Source organism: Anas platyrhynchos, chromosome 10 (genome assembly GCF_047663525.1).
Source record: "Anas platyrhynchos isolate ZD024472 breed Pekin duck chromosome 10, IASCAAS_PekinDuck_T2T, whole genome shotgun sequence".
Taxonomy (NCBI): Eukaryota; Metazoa; Chordata; class Aves; order Anseriformes; family Anatidae; genus Anas; species Anas platyrhynchos.
Genome location: NC_092596.1, coordinates 5,600,001 through 5,623,557, shown reverse-complemented (window position 1 = coordinate 5,623,557; position 23,557 = coordinate 5,600,001). Strand labels below are relative to the sequence as shown.

The following is a 23,557-nucleotide window of genomic DNA, read 5'->3' as shown; positions in this document are numbered from 1 at the left end:
TTCTCAATAATGCTGTACTTCACTGGTGAAGAAACAACATTGTCCTTCCTCCTCCAAAAGCTAAGCAAGAAACCAAAACCAAGGCTGAAAATGAACAGCAGTGTTTCTAAGATTATTCAACTACGTGGCAGGACAGCAACAATTTCTCTGAACCTATTAACCACAAGAACTGCTTAGGCAGTTAAATACGTTCACTCAACCAGCACTTCATCCTCACGATGACATATCTAAACTAGTTCTTCCTGCTTATGAGAAAGATCTGATTTGAACACAGGTTGGTGTGATAGGCAGGAACTAGACATCTGATCAAAACAGACTCTGAGTAGCCATTACAGTGTGCAGATCTGTCTGCTAAAATGCACCACCGGTATAATTCCCATTTTATTTTGTTATTTCATTTCAGGCTTAGGTCTTTCAAAATCAGGACTTATGCTTTTATGCAGATAAAGTCTGAAGGACAATTTCCAGTTCCAAATATTTTTGGCTCAGAGCCCAGGGCCTTTGTTGCTATGAGGTGCAATAGCCTCACGTGAAGAAAAGGAAAACAGGAATTGAGTGAGAGGAGAGACCTTTACAAACAGCTACTGTTGGCTTCCCTTTGAAGGGATCTCAAATGTTAGGGCGTGCTTCACCTCTTCACCTCCTACCTTGTTCATCCTAATCTTTCAGCCCTGCAGCAGGATAACATGCAAGCTACTGTAAGAACAGAAGTGAGGAATAAGCTACATTTTTCATGTATTTCACCTTGCCAACCAGGTGCCATCAGCAAGCTCAGGCCAGATGAACTCTTTCAAGATTCCACCAACTATACATTATTTTTCTGCCAATGGAGGTCTTCAACTATCTTTCCATCTAACCTGTTTTCTCTGCTGAAAGCTGTTGGTTCTGCAACAATTTTCATTCTCCACATTAAGCCCAGGCCTATTTGTAACACAACTGAGAACGAAGAGGCATGACTTCCGAATTTCACTGACATACCCATCTTCTCAACTGCACAAAATACTGTAACACCATTTCTAATGAGTAATTACCACAAGATTATAGAAAAGGCTCCACAAGTGGTCTGAAAGAAATAAAGAATAATTGCCTATGCCTGACTATAGACATTGGGTCTCTGTCTTCCTGGGGGAGACCACTAATAAACAACCTAAACAATAGTACCTCCCAAATTTATGTCTAGGCACTAGTATTTGCTGGATTTGCTGTTATAACAAGTACCATATTACTATCACAACACAACATTATAATACCACATCAAGGCAACCAAGCATTCAAATCATAAAGGTAACCTATCCTCACCGTCTTCACAGAGGATTAATAGGAAAAATGTCCAGTAAATAGCGTTACAGAGCAATGGAATGAGGCCATAATGGTTTCTTTCATAATTATTTCTACAGCTCTTGCATACCTTCTGCTTTCCCCCTCCTTACCAATACTGACTAATTGATTGCACAGCCATTGTTACCACTTTATGGAAAGCATTTCTACTGGTGTAAAATACTGACCTAACATTGCATCACAGCTTAGGAATCTACATAACTTCCTAATTAAGGTCTGGAACAGTAACTTAATTGTTGTAGATGTCCTGAAAAGTGCTGTAAAAGCCTTTTTTTTTCCCCCCTCTTAAAACAACACCTATCTCCCTCAGACCTCTGGTACTAGCAGTTAGCCTTCTGCAAAGGGAGACTAAGAATGGTATTGGTCTGATTTTCATTTGTTATTGCTGTTTGTCAAAAATCTTTCACAAAAGCTGCCATGATAGAAGTTTGTCTGTCTCCTGTGAGTTGTTGAGCTTAAATTTTGTAAGTTGTCCCGTGTTGATGGTAGTGTGTTAGCAAAATTAAACAAAATTATTATTTTTGACATCCCACACTCCTTAACCTCAGTGAGCTAAGTACATACGCTGAACTACTGACAAATACAATTTGTAAGATTTAGATACCACAGCTCAGTAACTGTTTATGAACGTTTCCATTATTTTCACAGCTACACAAGCTGTGTATTATCACGCATCACCAACTATGCCACAAGTTGCTAAAGTACATGGTTTATCCACAGATATGAAGCCGGCTCAGTTCATTCACCCATACATAAGGTGTTGGTTCCTTACTATGCAGCTTTTAAAATAAAGGCAAACCAAAATTACCAGCATAAAATAAAAAGCACTTTGCTTCTTTAACAACTTCACAAAATACATTCACACCCCTGAATATCACTTGCCAGAAGCAGCTGTTTGTGAATTACATGGGCCCTTTTGCAATAATCTTGTTTTTATTACATTTGGTGCTAGTTTTCCCACTGCAGTCAGTGGAAACAGCTTTTTCTGTTCTTGAAACAAGGGCAAGGTGAAGGTGAGAAAGCCTTTTCAACCACAGAAGTAGGCATTAAACTAGCTACAATTTCACCTTTTTGTTTGACTTTGTTTTTTCCACAGATTTCAGTTCAGCCAATTAAATGCAAAGTTCTAAAGCGTTTACACCAATTATTGTCATTTGTACCTTTGTGGACTTTCGGTCCACAAGCTGAAAAAAACGCTGCTTTGTGAGCACAAAAAAACTGAGGCAGACTGCCCGGTGCACAAGCGTTACCTGCATCACGGTGACCACATGGCAGGGATTCAGCAGGTAAATGACGGTCCTGGTGGCAAACTTGAAGCCCACCTCCAGCCCGAAGATGAGACAGAGGGCCACCAGCAGCAGGTTCTTGCCCAAGCTCTCCTGCTTCGCCCGGGGCTGCTGCAGCAGCTGAGCCTCCAGCTCCTTGCAGTGCAGCTGCCTCAGCTTCCACAGGGACAGCAGGATCTCCGCGGCGCCCACGCTGAGGAAGACGAGGCTCTCCACAAAGCGCTGCTGCCCTGAGAGGAAGGCCGCGCACTCCGGCCCTCCGTTGCCGGCGAAGCTGGGGTCCACGCCCCCGTACATCCAGTCCAGGAGGTTGTGCAGGCTGTACCGGGACATGGTGGGCCGGCGCCCGCTCTCCTCCCCGTCACTGCCCGGGCGCAGGTAGGAGCAAGTCGGAATCAAAGCCGAAATGCTGTCGGGCTGACGGAACATGAAACGCGAGGACGTCCCGCCTTCCTGCCCGAGCCTTTCCTTTCTCCGCCGGCAGCCTACGAAGAGAGGTGGCACTCACGGGAGGCGGCGAAACCCGGGGAGGGGGGGGGGAGCCGCGGGCCCCCGGCTCTCCTCAGGCCGCCGCCCGCCGCCTCCCCGCCCGCTCGCCTCAGGCGCCGCAGCCCCAGCGGCCGCCGCTCGCGGCCCTTCCCGCCCAGCGCCGCCCTGAAGGGGCGGCCCCGGTGCCTCGCAGCCCCGTACCTCAGAGCCCGGCGCTTCAGAGCCCGGCGGCGGCTCCGTTACCCAGCTCGGCCCGCAAGAGGCGGGCCCAGCTCCCCCGTTCCGCGGGGCCGGGAAGGAGGAAGCGCTCCCCTCAGCGGCGGCGGGGCGAGCCTCCCTGCCGCCGCCCTCCCCAGCGCCGCAGCATCCCCTCCCTCCCTCCCCGCCACATACACACGCAACGTGCCCGAGGCGCCCCGAAAAATGGACGAGCCACGCGGGTGGCTCCTCTGTTCCGGCTCCTCTGTTCCTCCTCCTCCTCTTCTTCCTCCTCCTCCTCCTCCTCCTCCTCAGCCCGCCCGGCCCGGCCTCCAGCCCTTTGTGGGCCCGGGGGCTGTGGCAGGACCGCTGGCCGAGGCTGTTCTGAGGGCTGCCCACGCTGCCCCGCCGCAGGTTTTGAAGCGGCTGCAGAGAACTACGTGCAGGGCGGGCCCCGGCTGCGATTTGCCTGGCGAGTAGGCAAATGATCCGAGTTCTTGCCAAAATTTCATTATCGGAACATGGTGATGTGAAAGTGAAATTCGCAAGTGAAGGAAGTGGTGGTTGAGAGCAGGAAAACCCATTAGCGCTGCTCTGTTATCGATGCATTTTCTCCATTCCCTATCTCAGTAATCCTGGTTCCCTGCTGCTCCCCACACGGCTACCTCCCCCAGACCCCTCCTTGTGCCTCCAAGACCCCCCCCAGTGCCTCCCAGTGCCAACCAGCACCAGAGGCCCCAGAAGCCCACAGGAATGCCCCAGCGCTGCCGTGCTGTTTGCAGGCACTCTCTAGCTTTTCCATCAGCACAGATGCTGAGGGCAAGAGCATCTCCTGTCCCTGTGTGTTCTGGGAGCTGCTGGCAGCTCAAGACTACCACACCAGCTCAGACCAGTTTGAAACTAAAAGCTCGGCTGTGGACCTGTCACCGCCAGCCCATCAAAACAGATTTATGCTGTGCTCATCCTTTTTGGCTTAGTCACCTATCTAAGTCTCTTGCACGCGCCCAGTTCTGAGGAAAAGAACTGGTAGTGTGACTGCATAAGATTCATTTCCTGGTGAACAGAATCTAATAATTCCTGACTATGTATTGGTATCCTAAGTACAGGCCTTCTTCACTTTACAAAAAAGGAGTTCAGGAAATGAGGAATCCCAGAAACAGACCACAGGCACTGCAAGGTGACAGACAGAATGAAACTCAGAGGCAAGTTACAAAGCTGTCTGCAATTGTAGCAAGAGTGGCTGTCCTATGGCACAGGGCTGGGGAGATGGACCTGTGCCAGGTTGTGCATGAGCAGACAATCCAATTGGTAGACTCCAGGAGAGAAAATACTCTGTGCTTATCTTTACAAGCAGTATTCCTGTATTTTACTAATAGGGGAAGAAAAAACTGCCAAGCTAGTGATGTTAGTGCTGAGCTGCTTCAACTGTTGAACAGAAATTGTAATAAAGGTTGCGATATTTGGGGGGGAAAGAATATAAGTATGTATCTAATACATAATACATTCTCTATGTGTTTATATTATGTGTACTCTATTAAAGACATAAAATAATGAAAGAAAACAAATTATAATCACAGTAAATAAGAACTAGATGAAACATATGCAAGTGTTCTGGACTGATCCATGCAGTTATTGATTTCCCAGTTCATTTACCATAATTTAGGTGAGGTCAGTAGTATCACTGTGTTAAAATCCTAGAAAAAGCTCTTACAGAATAGCTTAGATCTTAATCTTAGCTTTGAGTTAATGAGGAACCTATTAGAACAAGAAAGTGAAACTGCAAGGGACTAGTATAGTCTCTTTCAAAATTGAATAAGTGAAAATTTAACAGCAGGGCCAAAATAGCCTATGTTTTATAACAAGCATAAAGCTATTTTTTTTATAAAATGTTTGCAAGATGAGTCTGCCCCTGTATGGATTACTTCTACCTGAATATGCTGAAACATTAGTTTTGTTTTCAGTTAAAATATGTAGTCAGCAAGGCACTTGCAAAATATTACCTGGAGAACTGTATTAAAAGGTCTATACAAAACTGGCAGGATAGAAAGCAATGGTTCATTGTTGAAAGGAAAGATACATTGGTGGGTTCCCAGCATGTGTCCTCAGTCAGGTTCTGCTTGGTATTTTTATTAACAATGCAGGTAAAGAAATAGAGAACATACTCATCAATTTCGCAGGTGACTCAAAGCTGAGGGGAAGAGAAATCAATTTCAAAATATTCTTGATAACTCAGAAACATTTTTTTTTTTAAAACAACAACAACAAAGAAATCCAGTAAGAATGAGATGTGTCATAGTTCAGTAATAATATTCATATAAGCCAGCTACTGTGAACCGCTGCCTTTCCCTTCCCCATGCTATTCATTTTCACTCTCTTATGCTAGCATAAGCTCTTCTGCTTGACTGTGTAAGGAAACTGGTTAACATTACAACTCTAATCCCAGAAACAGCTGGAACCTGGAGCACCTCCCTTCTCCATTTTATCCTACTTTGGGTTACGGTGATGGGTGACCTGTTTTTCTGTGATTATCACAGAATCACAGAATCACAGAATTTCTAGGTTGGAAGAGACCTCAAGATCATCGAGTCCAACCTCTGACCTAACGCTAACAGTTCCCACTAAACCATAGCCCTAAGCTCTACATCTAAATGTCTTTTAAAGACTTCCAGGGATGGTGACTCCACCACTTCCCTGGGCAGCCTGTTCCAATGTCTAACAACCTATCCACTTACTAAAAAGGAGCATAGTTGGTGTAAAAAGGATACCTTGGTATAACTGATACTTTTTAGCAACATCACATGAATTGTTAATTCATGGTTGGATTGTGGTCCACTACAAATGCAAGAGATTTGGGTTCTCAGTTCCTAATCTGCTGGGTGGTTTACACACAGCTCTCTGTGTTCTCTTCATTCTCAGTGTTTTGGTTTCAGCTTCTTTCAAAAGCACTCTGAATTCTGTAAGAATTGAGTAGTATTGACAGAGCACTGAGCCGTTGCTCTTTTCTGTTTGTTAACCATTTCTTCTCTTCCTTTCACTAAGTAATTTATGCTCTCTCTAAGATCCATTGTAAACATATATATCTCATGTGTCAATAGAAATGGTTCCCTAAAAGCAATAAATTCCTGTGACTAAACTGTTTGCACAAGAGCCTGAGGCTTGTTCTTGTATCTAATGTTTGATTTGTTTTTCTGTCCGTGACTTCTTAAAATTATCAAAGCAGTGAAATCTAATGTCAATCCATGAAGGAATGACAGGGCCTCGGGTATACCCATGGTCCTTAACCACCTGGAGCACACACATCCCAGGAGTTCTGTTTTAGCTCTGGCCTGGTCCCAGGGGCTTTGTTCCTGTTTCATGAAAGAAACCTGAAGAATAAATCAATTATGTCCTGTTAAAGTTCATATAATAAGTCTGTGGTAGTCGGGACTGCACCAAAAAACTCCTGATTTACCCTCTTCCATTTAATCTTTTCTTCTCCCACATTCATTAGGCATTTCTTGGCCAGCCATGAGCAATGCAGTCTTGCAAGGCTGACTGTGCACAGGAGAGAAAGCTTTGCTTTGTTCCCTCAGCTTACAAATTAGCATTAATGTTGTTTTATGTGCTTGATCTAGAAAGTAAGAAGTGTGTCATATGTGAATTCCCACTCTTACAGACACAGGTGCAAGGAATTAAATGAAAATTGCCTACCTAAGATGGGAAGTAAAGAGGCCATGTGAATGGAAGGGAAAAACAGGAATGGGGACGAGTTTTGCAGAGTTGTGAGGTACCAGTTAAAGTACTGCAGCTTATTTACAAGAATTTTCAATAAAAGAATGTGAACCTTATATGCAGGACCTTTGATCTGATGATCTTTAGAGATGTAAGTGGAGTCTGAGTCAGTTACAGACAAATTTATCCTTCTCATATGCTTATCATGGAAGGTGGGCTGAAATTCCTTGTTAGCCCGTCACTTCTTGTCTGAAGAACAGTACTTGGCAGAGTACTGCAGTCTGAAGTATGCCTTGAGTGCTCAGAATGAGACTGGGAATAGCCACAGTGCAGCGGTTGCAGACTTGGGGCATGAATATATTCAGGTCATGTCCACAGAAAGCAACCACATTTCTGCTGCTTAAAATTGCAAACCAGAAGTCTTGCTGCCATACAAAATGGAAACCAGAGTCTCCTTGGCTTTTCAGTGACATCCTACCCCTTTCCACTTTTCACCTGGCCTTTTTGCTGCATTCTCTCTAACCCACAAATTAAAGTGCTTTTCTTTCCCAAATCAGGAAAATTGCTTCCCTACTCTGAATAAACCTTCAGAAGTGTGTACACATACATGCTTCCTCTCTCCTCTTCCTTGCAATTTTCTTTTTTCATTGTTAGCTTGGCTGTGATATCCCAAGCTGAGATCTACAACATCTCAGAATATTTTATAATCTGAATACAATTCTTCTCCTTTTTTTTTTCACTTTTCAAAAAGTAATCAGAATCATGATCATTTGCAAAAGCAGTGGGGCTGCAAATAATGATGTACTGACTGGCAAATGCTGATCACATACTTGATTTGCTGTATTGAGTACAAGCAAGAGATACAGACTGCTCAGTTTTGATTCATATTTTTAAACAATTTTATTTTACTTCAGTGATGGGACAAGAGAATATTAACTCCAGGCTTCAAAACTGTTTAGTTTAGAAAAATATCTAACCAAGAATATTTCCTTCATTGGTAGTTTTTAAAAATGCATTTCTTCTTGCTCATGCTCAATTTGAGCATGCTGCCAGTTCAGAAGTAGACTTCTCTTTCTCAGGCTTTCAGAATAACTGTTGGTGGTTCGTTCTCAAGTTCTGGGGAAAAAAAAAAAAATACCCTTACCCTCTTAGGGCACAAGAACAAGACACCTCCCAGCAAATCTTCTTGCATACTGGTGTCAGCAAGTGAAACAATCAAGAGCTCGTAGTTATATTGTCATTAAGCTCTGGAGTAAATATTCTGCCCCCCAGAGAGAGATGCTTATAGATATTATACTTTTTTAAAAGTTGAATTATTGATAGTTCACACTTTGTAAACTACATTTGCAACTAGAAGCAACTACAGAGCAACTACCTGGAAAAATTCAGTCTGGTAAGCCATGGAGTAAAAGAATGGGTTTTCTAACATTTTCCTTTTCCTTCTCCTTCTCCTGTTCCTTGTTTCTCCTTACTACAAGTCTAGTTTCAGAGATATACTACCATTCGTTATTCTGACTTCCTTCTGTTTATTCAGTTGCTCACATATATATTTTATGAATTTAAAGAGAGGCTTGTTGTAGTGTAATTGCTGATTTCCTCTCAAGGAATGTTCTTGTGAGAAAGATGAAAGGCTGTAGAACTTATCATATCTCTCCGTGTCAGCTAATTTAGCTAGAACATATGCTAGACAATACTGAAAAACAGTAAATGTCAACTTGAAACATTCAAAATAGAAGCTTGAAAAGCATACCACATCTTCCATAAAAAGCCGCAGTATTAATAGGCACAAAAACAGTTGGATGTGAAAGCAGGCATAAATCAAGAAATAATATTGATGTGTGTGATTTGCTCTGAGACAATGAAAATCACGGTTAACAGTTCTGCCTCTTAATTACTCTAATTGAAGTTAACAGGTCAAGCTCTACTGTTGCTAACTGTAGTAGGGGTTGAGGATGCATCCGAGAAATGGTGATCCATTTCTTTGTAGGCATGAGCATTAAGTGAATAAAGGAATTCTCTGAAGATATTTGAAGCTTAGAGAAATAATATTGTTTGTTAATATGTATATGAACAAAAGATTAGTTTGGTATAAAACATATCAAACGTGTTCCTAAGAGAGTTAACATTCCCATCCAATTATTAGTATTCTTCTTAAGCCTGAGGTATCTTCAGAACAGAAAGAACAAGACTGACCTTCCCACACATCACTAAGTAACCATTCTATTAAAGATTCCTTAAAGTGCTCAATTACTTTCACCCTTTTCTGTGTTTGTATCCCGTACTGTAAAGCTATTTTTCCATTTTCAAGGCACTTGCTTTACTTCACATCCTGTCCCAGCACCATAGTGTGGCTAAGTGTAATAAAAGACATTTCACAAAGAGCAACAAAAACTATTTTTCTTGGAAGTTCAGCCTTAACAGCACTTTTCTCACTGCTGCCTTCCAAGTCAAAATATTATATTAGCATAATGCACATGTATACATGTTTATACCCACAACAACTCAATAAACTTCCTAATAAAGTTTAGCTACTCTTTCAACACAGCATACCCAAATGGAAGGTGATCCCTGAAATATGTATAGGTAGTCTACATGATATTTCTCAAGCTGATGTCTCATTAAAAAAAAAAAAAAAAAAAAAAAAAAAAGTGAAGTCAGAAAACCGAATCAGCGATGAGAATATTAGTGTTACAAGAATTGTCAGTCTATTTCATGCTGAATTAAAAAAAATCAAAAGATAAAGCTGTAGTTCCAGTCAGAACATAGATCAGTTCTTAAAATAAGAATTACTTGCCCAAAATTAGTCCCAGAATTATAAACCACCTACCAAGTGAGCCTGAATAGCACAAGTCCAGTTGCAAGCACTGACAATAGCTGTCAATTAAATTCCTTCCATGCAACAGAGACTTTCCAGGCCACTAGACTCCTGAGGAAAACTTCAGTAACCAGAGTGACCTTATATCACATTAAGTACATTGTAATTGTTTTCTGCTGATGGGACCATACTAGTTATTAAAAGAGGAAACAAAAAAACTACTGTTGTCATGAGGCATGGGGTTAAAGTTGATCTGTAAGCACATCAGGATTTGAATTTTTTCCATCTTTAAAGGTAGAAATAAACACCCTGAATGGGTGTAAGGAGCTTAGGCAGTACATACTGCAAAAAGCTAAATAATGTGTAATCAAAGTACTAGGTCAAAACTTGTTTTGGATTGTTGGTTTGCATGAAAATAAAGAGTATTTCCAAAGTTGTGCAGACAAGTAACTGGCATTTTTCTAGTATGACTAGGAAAGAGACTATTTTAAATGAAAACATTATTAAATGAAAATAGATAATGATTATTTGTATTAATTTTGTCATTTCTGTAATAATTCAAATTGCCAAGCATGAGAAGCTGTGGGTGTTAAGTGCTTGAGTAATAAATCCATGATCAAAATGAACCATAATGTATGCATGGGGGGATGACAATGTGATGGTGAATGTCTCTTTGGCCAGTCAGAGACTAGCAGAAAATAAGAATTTTTAGAATTTGAAAGTACTGTGGGAGGGTGGTTTAAAAGTAACTGTGATGCCAAAGCAGAGAGCTTTAGATAGTACTTGTGAAGCAGAGTTGAAGTTCAGTCAGTTTGCAACCCCTGACTTTCATCTGCAGATAAAAGAACTTAATACTTCTACCTGCAGCTCAAGAGTGAGTTCAGTCTTATAAACTGAATCAAACGTCTGATTACAAGACACTGTCATTGCTTATAAATCTCAGCCTGAGAGATTCTGAATGCTTGTGTCTTCCCTTAAATTTGTTTCTATTTTGCTTCTATTATTAATATCACAGGAGCATTTGGCATTCAAAATTAGGGAACCATTATTTTCAACATAATGCAAAACAAAGGTAATTCCAGTTTCAGAAACAAAACAAAAGGTAGGAAGGAAAAGTATTACATGATGCTATCTCTGGTTAGTTAGGTTGTATGAAATTTGTTTGATTTCATTCTAACATGGGATATTACATGATCAGGCTCATAATGGCATAGTATTGTGTTACCACTATGTATTTTTATGTCTTGTGGTTTTAGGGAAGAAGGTGTTCAAAGCTGAGTATCTCAGCTTTTTACAGAGATATACCAGGAACTCAGCGCACATTTTCTTAAAGGTTTCTGACCCAAACATGGGTTCTACTAGAACCCATAGGTCCTCCTATATTTTATTAGCATGCAGATACCAGTCAAACATTTTAACATTTATATTGAACAGGATCCATAAAAATAGATTCTGTAAAATACCAGAAGGCTCTTCTCGTACCCTGTTGAAAACAATGGCCCTCAGCCATCACACAACAAATCCTGGCTTTTCTGCATAATGTGCCAGTCCTCATTTGTAGGTATGTAGAAAGCTTTCAGCTTTGCCAATGTTTTTCAGGGTCGCTTCACTGAAGATACAGGTGTATATATCTATATGTATTATTTTAGAGAATTTCATCTCATTAGAGTTTGTATTAATAAGTTACTGAAGGGGGAAATGGTTATACAGTATATATATTCTGTGCAAGCTTTCTATATTTCTGGGTCAGTTTATGCATTTCATAAAGTCACAGGAACCTCATATATGACAGATCACATTTAAGTTCTTTGCTATTGATAGGCTTATTCAACCATTTTGGTAAAACACTGTATGGAATAATGAGCCCTCTAGTGGTTGTTCATCTTAAATTCTCATTATAATGCTCTGTATTAACTACCACAATTAAAAACAAAAACAAAACAAATCAAAAAAAAGCCTTTCTTTTTCAGTAGCAGCACAATTGTTGTGGTTTTAACTCTTGAGGATATTATTATTGCTTTTCTACACAAAGGAGATTAAATAGTAAGAACTGGACTGGTTCGGTTCTAAAGCTTGAAGCGAGTACCAGTAGAAAGGGATTCAGGATTACAGCTGCATGATGCATGATACTCTTCTGTAAGGGAATTTGACTTTAAATACCAAGAATATGTCTGATTCTGCAAAAGGCAGCAATCAAAAAAATAAAAATAAAAACAAAAATCCACTGATGAAAGGGCATTTGGTCACTGGGAAGTTGGAGGGGCCTGGATATATCAAACGTTTTTTACTTCATATATTGATAGAACAAACACCAGAGAAAATTTTCAAAGTTTGTGGAAAGGAAGAAAGGAAATAAAAGTATTGTGTGCTTTCCTGTTAGAGGGAAAACCTAGGAATAGGTTTAGCAGTTCTCTGATGAGATGGCGTGGAAGGGAACCATCTAAGTTGCAGCAGTCACTGGACTGAAATCAGTGATAAGTAACCTGACTTACATTTTCTTGAAATGTGTAAGGATTGCATTTCTGAGAAAGAGCTAACATAGAAACAAAAGATTATTTATTTATTTATTTATTTGGCTTAAGCCAATGTAATGCAAAATGTTCAAAGGAAATAAGAAAATATATATCTTGTGCAGATTTAATATATCTGCTTATATTCCCACCTCAGCACTCAGATGGATCCTCTAGTCAGTGGCTCCTTTATTCTTACTACGTCAAAGGATGCGTGCTAACAGTTTTATGATGCAACAGGAGAAGTGAAAAGATTTTTATTTTTCAGGCCAGTTGTGTTGTGACTTCTAGATAGCTCAGCCCCTTTTCATTTCATTAGTCTGTTTTACAGGTCTTAGAAATATTTACCACTGAGCTCTCTAAATTTACTAAGGCTCCAAGTTCACGTATCCCTGTGCATTTTAACAGCATGACAGAGGATCTGCATCATGTTTCAGAGCTTTTTGTTTCCTCCCCTGGTTGATTGCTGGGAAGAGTTTTTCCACATTCTCAGCCTTAACACAATCTTTTTCTGCCATGACAGGGGCTCAAGGCTGCAGTACTCATTACAGGCATCTTACCCAGTACTTTGTATTGGACTCAGCCACTGATTTTTCCATTTAGAAATTCTGACTTATGGTGGTAAGAGGCACCCAAACTATTTTCTTAAAACAAAGCATTCTTTAACAGAAACAGGAGGAAAGGGACTAGCAGAAACTGCACTGTGGTTGCATAGCTCCAAAGGAGTGGGCAGGCCTCTGGAAGCATGTAATTGAAAACCAACAAAGGGGAAAAGAAGTAACCAAAATATTTATATCCCAGCTTGAAAACATTCTTATAATTAATGTTTTCAGATACATTTGATGATGTTTATAAATTCCAAAGAGTACAAATGTCGGCAAGATAAATAAAAACTCTTGATGTTGAGTCACACAAACAGAATAAGGTACAGTTTTCACATTAAAAGATTCTTTTAAACCTTCATCCTAATATTACTGCATGCTCTCTCCTGTTTGGGCAATGCCACTCTGAGGCATTTGAAAATTAAGTAAATGAAACAAGATACATTTAACATATAGTTGGAATGTGTATAACTTTACCTGTGGAGGTATTTTCACTGGTATCTTGTGAATACAGAGTACTTTCTGCTACTACTTGGCAGGGAGGTGAAATTATATGGAAGCAAGTACAGCATAATTGATGCCTGTGTAATTGGTACTATTAAAGTCATTGCCTGTATTCTGATAACTATTTTGTGATACATCAGAAACCTGGCAGAGATGAACAATTCATTTGAATGGTGCAAGGTCAAGTTCAAAGCATTTGCTGAAATAATTCTAACAACAGAGTAACATCCTACCAAAGCACCGATTTCTGTGCTGAGATCCCAATGCTACCCAGAATTCTTTAATTTCTTTTGGTTGGATGGTTTTGATATCTGGCAGGTCTACTCCTGCTCCCATTAAAATATGAAGCAAAAAATCGTGCTGTCTTAAATCAGTCACAGTGAAAAGGGATAAAGATCAATGCATTTCAGTCTGAACTTTGCTAGATAACAGCTGTCACTATGTGGGATTTCTAAGGACTTGATATTTTAATCTGTTCAAGTCATGTATCAGAAACCAAAAGCAGAATTTACTCGGTCCTTGTTTCTCATGTTCTTATTTTTCTTTAGTCAATAATATTTTTATTTTATCAATTTTATTTTTTATTTTATCAAAAGAACAAGAAAATAAAAGTTCCCATTATTCTCATGAGCTTGTGTGAAGTCAGGGCATGTTAATAGGAGGTGATGTTGCAGAGTGTATAGAAGCTTGAGTTTACATCATGAAATAGAGTATTTGTGACAGGCTGTCCTCTTGAACCTTTTAATCAAAGTCAGAAATTCAAGGAGGATATCTAGTTCAAAGAAGAAAATTACAGTGATAACACAGGTGGCTACCAATAGCCATATGGATCAACATGTCAGTTCTCATTTATTTAACTGCTGCAATCTTTTTCCTTTTTTTTTTTTTTTTTTTATCTCAATAGTTCCGTTTCTCTTTTTCAAAAGAAAATTCCAAAATATGTCATAGGAACTATAATTTTTAAAATAACATTAATACAAAATTTTATGGACCTCACTTTTGGGGTCATAAGAACATAAGCAGTTAGTTGCTTCCTCCATTTCTTAAATGTGTTCATATCTACTTCCAATACAAGTTGTTTCATGTAATAGCTGTTAAAAGTGAATGTATGTGTGTTGTAGTTTTAAACATATTAATAATATTTAATAAATTACACAATTTATATATTTTACTTTGTAATTATGTTTTATATTTTATGTTACTAAGTCTTTTAGAGTGAACTCCCAAAGAACAACAGAAATGTTAATGAACCTGTAAGGATAGGAGGTGTTGGTAAAAGCAAGTTGTTAACTGGGCAAGTAAGCATGAGAGAATCCGGTTATCAGCTACTGAGGGAGATGGGGAATTACCTTTTACTCATTAAATTTTCTCAGTGTTAAATCTTACCCACCTGTCAGTAAAAACCTGGCTTAACTTAGTCTAAGGAGATTCTAGAGTTAATATTAATTCATATACAAATATGTATTCCTGTCTGAGCTTCTGAAACCTTCATTGGAAGAAGTTTCTAAAAACAGACTCCATGCTATACAGTGCTATATTTATATTATCTCTGGAGGTAAGTGGGGAACTAGTTCAAGAAGGGAGTAGTATATGCCCGGTACTTCTTGGTACTGCATCTGTAAGTGCTGTTTAGCATAGGGCTTGTTGAGAACAGTGCTTGCAGTTAACTTTCTACATTTTCTTATTATGTACACACTTGCAGAAATGCTCATTATTCTGTAAAAGAGATCTATAAAAGCCTAGAGGAGAATTCACCTTGAGCTAGGAAACTCACTTTGTGAGGAGATCTAGAAGATCTATGTTTGTAGAGAGCACAGGACAACCAGTGACCGAACTGCCTTAAGTATTCATCTGCATGCTTTCTAAAACACTGTTTAAATGTCACCAGTAGTTGGTATTTTGAGTCTATTTATTGTGTAGAGATTGAATTACACCGGGTTGTAAACATGCAGATAGCACACACATAAGGTAATGTCACAGAATAGATGTGTGCAACCTTCTCAGCTGAGGCACCTGTTTGATTTTATATGAAAACATGGTAAGTGCACAGCACTAAACACACCTGGGCACATTTTTCTAAGGCTTTGTCCATACCTGTGTATAGCTAACTCCTCTCTATAGAGGATTTTTTTATGAGATACGTTGTGCTATACATCAGCATCTGCATTCTGCAATATTGTCTTTTGTTCACAAATTACTTGTATTTTTTATTGGGAATAAAAAATAGAATTGCACTGCAGGTGGCAGCACAGGTCCTGCTTGACTTCAGCCTAGTTTGCCCCTCTGGGAAAACTCGGTCACCAGTCTCGTGTTGGTTACAGCTATTAAACAAATCATCTTCAAAGCAGATGATTTTTAGCAAAGAAATAGAAATGACCGCTGAGGCTTTCTCTCCTCCTTCCTTAAAAGAGAAAGGAGGGGAATGAAGTCTAACAGACTTTAAATGCATGTGAGGAAAAAGACTGCTCTGGGCACTAAACTTTTGAGAGATCTCCATAACCAGATGTGCCTCTGTAGAGGTTAATGAATTACCGGCTCCTTTTAAGTATTTTTCTGGTGGTCAGTGAAGATGATGTATTTTACAGGTCTAAAGTGATACAAACAAGGAAAAGCTGCCTTGCTTTGGGTAAATATACCTTTGCCTGATGCACTTAGTCACATGGTCTAAACTTTTGGGCAGACCTGTGAGGTGCCAGGAGTTGGACTTGATGATCCTTATGGGTCCCTTCCAACTCGGGATATTCTATGATTCTATGATTCTATAGAATTCTATAGCTGTAGTACAATGAGTGCTTTCTGAAAGCTCACTGGAGACACAAGCAGCTCCCTGGCAATTTGGGGTAGAGCTTGCTGCAAGGGTACATTTGATCTATGCAGTACAAGCAGAGTACTGCTACACAGACCCCTGTTGACATGTTAGCAGAAGGAGAAGGTTTTCACAACGTATTTAGAAATATGCAAACATGCTCTACTGTCTTCTCCTTAGATTTTTGTTTCCCAGCTAGTCGGCCCTTGCTTGGAAAGGGATAATGATGAAGCAAAATGCTGATAATCATACCAGCTTCAATTCCATGGAATTTGTTACTGTATTTGCTCTGGGGTTTGGAATCCAAACACATGCTCCTCGGTACACATACAAGAAAACAATTTTCCAGAAAACAAAGCTCACCTAGCCTCCTGACATTGTCCAGCAGCTTGCCCAGGGTGCAAGGTGCAGGAAGCTTACTGTGGGATCCTGCCAGCAGCCACAGAGTGATCATACTCAGTTCATAGAGAGACGATGTTGCTTTTTCACTTTTTAGTTTTTTGGATATTGAATGGCCTGAATAATCTGAAATATTCTGGCTAAACTGTAAGGAGGAGAGTGCAGTAGTCTAAACCTTATAGAACCCAGGATTTTAAAATCAGATTCTGAAATTTAATTCCCCTATGCATCTCTCAATCCTCTCTTCTCTGATCCTTCAATGGGGTGTGTGCTGGGGAGAGCACAGGGGGCATAATTCAGATCATACTTGCAAATGAGGTGGTCTGCTTTGAAATACCTTGGACCGGAATTCTCAAACAGTCTGCTCATCATCTCTAACAATTGTACCCATTCTGTCTCCAGGTATGCCTAAAAAATGTAATGATGACATTGAAGATTACATATGGTTTTTCCTTTTTCAATTTCCTTACCTAGCCTGTGGGGAAAAGAAGCAGGAATCCTCCTGGGAATACTTTGATCATTAGTTAAAACTTGATGGCATTTGTTTTGGGGTATTTAGGGCAGACATTTTAATCTTGCGTTGCTAAAACCATTTATTTACTTAGTTATACATTAGCCTGAATCACACATTTCAGTATCTGGCTAAAGTATCACCTAACACTCAGGAGGCTTATGAGATTATTAGGCTTACTTAGTATTACTGTAGACCTCCTGTGGTACTGAGTATGGTATGCTTTTTTTAAAAACTTTTTAATCCAGTATTAAGAGGAATTGCCATTAAGTTATAATAATTAGCCCAATGTAAAATCTTGAGTGGTTAGTTTAAAACTGTCTAGGCCTCCTATTTGCCTCAAATCCTCTACCACTTTTTTTCTGAATGTTCTTGCAAACACTTTCTATATCATGTGGGCTAGATTTGTCCCCAGTGTAGCTCAACAGAAGTCAGTGGGATCATACTGGAGATGAATTTGATAACACTTGATAATATTTCAGTCACCTAAGTTGCCGGCCTCTTAGTAATACCAGAGCCGTGTGCTGCTGAAGTAATGGAAGCTCATTAAGTGCCCAACCCATTTCTCAGTGAGCCTTGTTTTGTGAAAATATCCATTCCTGTTTCTTTGCTTTCTGTGATATCCTCCTCACATTTAATTTTTATCTGCTTATAAGGTGAATTGTGAGAGGCCCTAAGTTTTGTATACAGGATGCAAGGTAACAGGAATTGTACAAGTGATATCATTCACTGTTTTTACACACATCCACATATAAAAAGAGAAGAATAGGGAGAAGTCTCAAAAGTAAATGGAGCAATAGTAAAAGGTTTTCTGTGAAATGAGTCATGGAAGTAAAAACATGACAGTATCATTTATACGTTGTGCTTCCCATATACTGCAAGTACCATATGCCTTTGAAGTGCTGTTGTAGCATATTGGAGAGGAGTATAAAAATACTCAATATCTGAAGTGATTGATAGGAGATAAATGAAGAAATATTAGCATTGATTATGAATCTTGTTTTGTGAGTGAATTTGAACAACAAGGCTAGTACTTTACTTTTGGCTCATCTGAAATTCCCACCAGAGGTACTGGCAAAGCTTCCTTCACAAGATAACTAGATCTGCCCTAGGATTTCACTGTAAAAGCTCTATAGGCCCTACAAGCAAAAAGGCATCCTGATAAAAGTAAGAATTTTATTGTTTTTAACCTTATGTATAAGCTGAACTTCATCAGATAACTTCTATAAAACTGTGCAGGCAGCTACATATGACTTAGCTAGTTAAAGACCTGATAGTGTTATTAAAGGTGAAATCAAATTGCTTTTATTGAAAATAATTTCATATTTTGTTAAAATTTCAGGTATGCAGGATTTATACATGCAGAGACACAAAACAACCTGTTTATCATGGAAATTTTAACTAATATTGGATTTTTTTTATATTAACGGCACAAGTTGCACTCTGATAGCACACAGTGAATAAAACAAAGTGGGTACATTAAAATTCTGCTGGGATAATTACTTCCAACTCTCTCAATGGAACAAAAAGGCCAGCTGAATATTTTTAAGCAGTTTTAACTTTTGTTTCCATGTTTCACTGTTCAAATTCTCAAGAGAAACTAAAAAGAAACTGAAACAGCCAAACAGAATATGTAGTCTGACACAGAAACTTAGTCTACCAAGCAGACAGAACTATGTAACTCCTGGGTTCACAAATCATTAGTTTATAAATTTGTGTGTAAATTAATCATAGTGATTATTTGTAATTATAGAAAAGCATAAATCAATTGTTGTTAATTCACACTTTTGAGCAGTAAAGGCATAAGGACAAATTTTAAATATACTAATGTTGGCATAAACCCAGAATAATTCATTTATGTGAAAGTACTTAATCCTCACATCAAAGTGAATAAGCATAAAATCTACATCTCAGTTCCCTACATGGCAAGGTGATGCTGCTTGATTCAGCAATCATCATTAGAACAACTGAAATGAACAGACAAAATGGATATGGCTAAAGGTATGCAATTCACTAAAGGTATGTAATTCATATGGCTAAAGGTATGCAATTATATATAATACAGTTCCTAAGAGTTTTGTGAAAATCAATTATCTCTAAGAATTCTTTTCTTTTTTTATATCCCTAGCAAGGGGAAAGGCCGCAGTAAGAGGTGAATCCTTATCAAGCAAGGATTCCATGGAAGAAAAAGAGCTATGGATTCATATCTACTTCAAAGACAAACAAAACAAAACAAAAAGGTAAGCTGTTAGACCTGTTGTTCATAGGACTGATTGTTTATTCCACATAGCAGTATTTGAGTCTATAGCCTTTCTCTGCTGTGGTCAGCCATTTCTGAGAAAGGAAGTGACCGTCAGCATAACATTGAATAAGGATGTAGCTTTGAATTTTCTGCCGTTCAACAGCACTGTGTCAAATGCTCAAGCTGAACTTTCAGACTTCCTAAATGTGGTATAGAAGTCAGAGGTGTTGCAGTATTTCTGCATTCTCTGTACTTCATTAGCTAATGCTAAGAAGCATTTCAATTTACAATGGTACTTGGAAATACGAAGTGTTACAGACACAACTGTTGAGACAGGTAAATGCTTGGCTGCCACCAGTACTACCTGAGGATAGATTGAATAGAAATATTCAGAGAAGAGTAAAACTCAGCAGCACAGTGTGTACTAGTAGCATTCAAACTGGAACCAGAATGGCATATAACTACAACTGAATCAAGTGAAATCAAAATGCAAAATCAGAGCTCTAATTAATTGAAAATTGGATAGCTATTGAAGTCCTGTAGTGTTCAGTCATGTCAGAAATGTCCCTCCACTTCCAGTCATCAAAAATATTTCAAATTTACCCTTCAAAGTATTAGAATTAAAATAAGATGAGAGGATTTTGGCAATCCAAACAATCTCATTGTATTTGTTGGTTTGTTTTGACATCATACTCAGCCTGATGATATTTGAGCACTCCTCTTCCTGAGTCAAGGAAGTCAAACATGAAGACAAAATTCCAAAGGAATACGGATTATTTCACATTACAAGAAGATAAAGTTGTGTAGTTTGCAAAGTCTATCAAACATACATAGATACTACCTAAAAACTATATCTGTCTTACAGATCCTCCAGGTATTGTCTTCTAAAACCTTTCCCATTAACATCCCTGAAAGTAGTCTCTAGTGAATTGACAATCACCTCTACTCACTGCTAGGAGTCCCAGAGCGAGTTCTGTCAGTCTGGATGTGCTGCAGGGTACGGCTGGAGGCTCGTGGTGCTTTCATGGGATGGGAACCTACAACAACTCTTCTGTTCCTTTATTCATATTTGAAGGTTTCTAATCTACAAAGATATCACTAGACTTCCTTTTTGCCTTCCCTTTTACCCATGATATCTAGCTGATAGTTGTTTTTTCTAGAGTTAATTTACAAAATAAAGAAGAAAAAGCAGGTGTTGCAATTGTGTCAGTATACGCAAGTTGTTTCTTCTGTCACTGGGCAATACAAGATCTTTTGTCCTGCACAGGAAGAGACCTGGTCTGGAGGTGGCTGCTGAACCCTGGTCTTTCCTGGTTAATTGCCTTAATAAGCTGTCTGCTTACAGTGTCTTTAAACTTCTGCAACATTAAAAATCAACATTGCAACTGTTTGTGCCCTAACTGCGAGGCTGGTGGGATGGCTGGGGGACATTCTGCCTCCTCCTCCCAGGCAGCCAGACTGCCAGGTGTGCTTTATGAAGCCTGGACACAACACATGCCCTGTGGCAGTACTGGAAGCTGGCAGTTAAGTGCAATAGGAGCAGATTGCAGGCTGGATTCACAGAGAGAAGGTTAGAGTAAATGGCTTTATAATGGAGAACATTCAGGTATAAAACTCTTTGATAGACAGCAGAGATAAAAAGGGAAAATGATGTTCTGTTATGTGCTTTGTGAGCCTCCAAATTATAGAATTGACCTTGTAATAAGAGAAACTTCCTCTGTGAGAAGGAATGAACATACTGCACATGACAGGTGTAGTCACTATTCTGGGATCTCGGAGCTTACCACAACATACATAAACCAGGTGTGAAAAAATGTATTAGAAGCATACCACATAGATTTACATAACCCTCTAAATCCTGAAAACAAGCGTACCACATACTCCATGCCTGAGCTTTTCAGAGCCTGCTGAACAAGCCATGCACCAGAACCAGTGGATGCTTAAACTCTGAAGAGAGAGAAGTGCTGCCACTGCCATGCTCTTGCCCTAACCTGCTGGTTTAGGTTGGTGCTCCTGACTTAAAGAAAAAATCGCAGTAGTGTTGTTTGTGGCCTTGATCAGGAGATAAGCAAGGAAAAGTTTGTGAAGCTCTTCTCTTGTTAGGCCCAGTGATAAAGTTGGAAGAAGTAATGAAAATAATGCTTTAAAACTTGGTAAGAGATGGAATTGCTCAGGCTGTTTGTCTAGGGAATATAATGTATCTTTTACTACCCTGGCTATTTTGGCACTACCTCTTAGTTTCCTCAAACTGCTACAAGTCTTTTATCTGAAGATGCTTCTATTGTATATTAATGAAGTTATCTAGGCAACGTGGGCTAAAGCTGAAACTCCCCCAGCATCATCTTTCTCAACTAGCATTGTCCGGTAGGAAAATAGGGCTGTAAGTGATCCTATTCATCTGAACAAAAAAGAAACTGTTACTGTGGTACTTGTCAGCTGGGTGTAATTCTGATACAGGAGCTGCCCTTTGGAGCCAGGTTCCATTACAGATAGCGTGGTGGTGTCTACTTTCAGGCAGTTCTGAATTCTGACCATAAGACCAGCAGAAGCAGAGAACAGCTCAGAGTGCAGCCATTCCCCACCACAGCTCCAGTTTCTGTGAATATTCACAGCTAGGTTTTATTCACAAGCATTTATTTATTCTGTTACTACAAAAAGAATAACAATTATTTCTGCAAATAATTTGTATTTATAGTGTTGTAAGAATAAATGAAATAATTGATTCCAGGAATCGAAGTGTAATAGTACTACTGACAAAAATGCAAGCATTATCATTATTATGTAAATTAAGCATATTCCATTAATACTCTCATATATTATGTTTTTTGTAGACCCAAGGAACAATATACACAACCTGGTAGCAGCTACTGGTTTGACAAACTGTTGTGTAAGTAGAATTCTCTTCTGTTTTAACAGCAAGAGGGAAGATAACATCCCAAATGCATGACTTTAAAACAGTCACCATTTTGTTAACTTTACCAGTGCAGTAAGGGCAAGGGATGGTGGATTAAAGTTCATTAAAAGTGCTTTATCTTTACAGATCTGAGTGCTGAACCATATTCTTGATCTCACAGGAAGTACTTTTGAAGGTAAGAATGCAATTATCTTTTTGAAATACACTGTATTAAGGTTTACTTGGTTTACTTTTCTTCTTTGTATGTCACTTGTGGCTTTTTAACTGATAGATACTTTGTATTTCACAAATGTGTATGAATGGAAACAGATCAACTTAGAAGCTACTACGCAAAGGAAATGTTGACTATTTGACTGAAAAATTCTGCTAAGAATATAGGAACTTATTACTCTAGCCTCTTTCTCCATGTAAGTGAGAGCCTGTAGAGACATATGTAGATGGAAAGAGGTAAAAGTGTACGTGGGGCATGTTTTGTGGGTGTCTTCTAACAGGTTTGCAAAAGGTGACCAAGAAAAAAAATATTTATTTATTTATTTATTTATTTATTACATTGTAATAGTGTAATATGTGTAATTCCTAAGGGGGTACCACCACTGCAAACTGTCTGGGGTCCAAAACCAATATTTTAAAAGTCTCTTCTCCAAGAAATTGTGTCCTTTTCTCAGTGGTCCACATGGCTATGGCAATGATTCTTTTGGACTGATGGGATCAACAATGCAGGGATCAATAAACCTGCAAAGAAGGAGGATGTGCTAGAAAAGGCAAGATATGGCTGAACATTTTGTTACAAAGACAGAATGAAAAGATGGCAATTTACGTTCCAGCAAAATCCTGACATTTTGACAAGCCGGGTAAATGAGATTCTTTTGCATACTTCATCTTATAAACTATGACAGAAAGGATGGAAGCTGCAAGGCTGCCTTGCAAAGGCTCCCTTACAAGTTTAGGAACCAGCTGAAGCAGAACTGCTGGAGCATGTCAGGGCAGACTGACGACTTATAATTTAGACAGGATCTGTAGAATAGTTTAAGATTGCAAGGCTACCCGGTTGCTTTAAAGCATATATAATACTAATGCCTTTGGGCTGTGAATTTTGTGTTGTGACTCCATAATTTTACCCTCTGGGCACAACGATCTCTGAAACAGAAAAGGAAGGACGTCCGTGGAAAGCAGGATCAGTGTGTACTGATTCTTCTAAGGATATATAATGACATAAACAGATGTTTCAAGTG

The 23,557-nt window shown here is 39.2% G+C and overlaps 2 protein-coding genes and 1 long non-coding RNA gene across 7 annotated transcripts in view; 1 reads left to right on the top strand and 2 right to left on the bottom strand.

The window, feature by feature from the left end:
• The window catches only part of TMEM164 (transmembrane protein 164), a 46,325-nt gene extending 42,510 nt beyond the window's left edge, over positions 1–3,815 (bottom strand). For 3 of the 5 annotated variants that reach the window (XM_027465419.3, XM_072043046.1, XM_072043047.1), the window contains exons 1-2: positions 3,315–3,500; positions 2,589–3,109 (exon numbers count right to left, since the gene is read on the bottom strand). In XM_027465419.3, the coding sequence (XP_027321220.1) occupies positions 2,589–3,053 (465 nt within the window). In that variant the 5' untranslated portion in view covers positions 3,054–3,109; positions 3,315–3,500. The other 2 variants (XM_027465421.3, XM_027465420.3) reach the window with 2 other exon arrangements.
• A 4,152-nt stretch (positions 3,816–7,967) lies between these two features.
• The window catches only part of NXT2 (nuclear transport factor 2 like export factor 2), a 78,088-nt gene continuing 62,498 nt past the window's right edge, over positions 7,968–23,557 (bottom strand). The window contains exon 5 of the mRNA XM_038184667.2: positions 7,968–8,138. Within this exon, the coding sequence (XP_038040595.1) occupies positions 8,106–8,138 (33 nt within the window). The 3' untranslated portion in view covers positions 7,968–8,105. The remainder of the gene's footprint in view (positions 8,139–23,557) is intronic.
• LOC110351906 (uncharacterized) lies at positions 19,230–22,719 on the top strand. Its single transcript, XR_005268403.2, has 3 exons — positions 19,230–19,409; positions 22,243–22,298; positions 22,452–22,719. It is a non-coding gene; the product is annotated as an uncharacterized lncRNA (long non-coding RNA).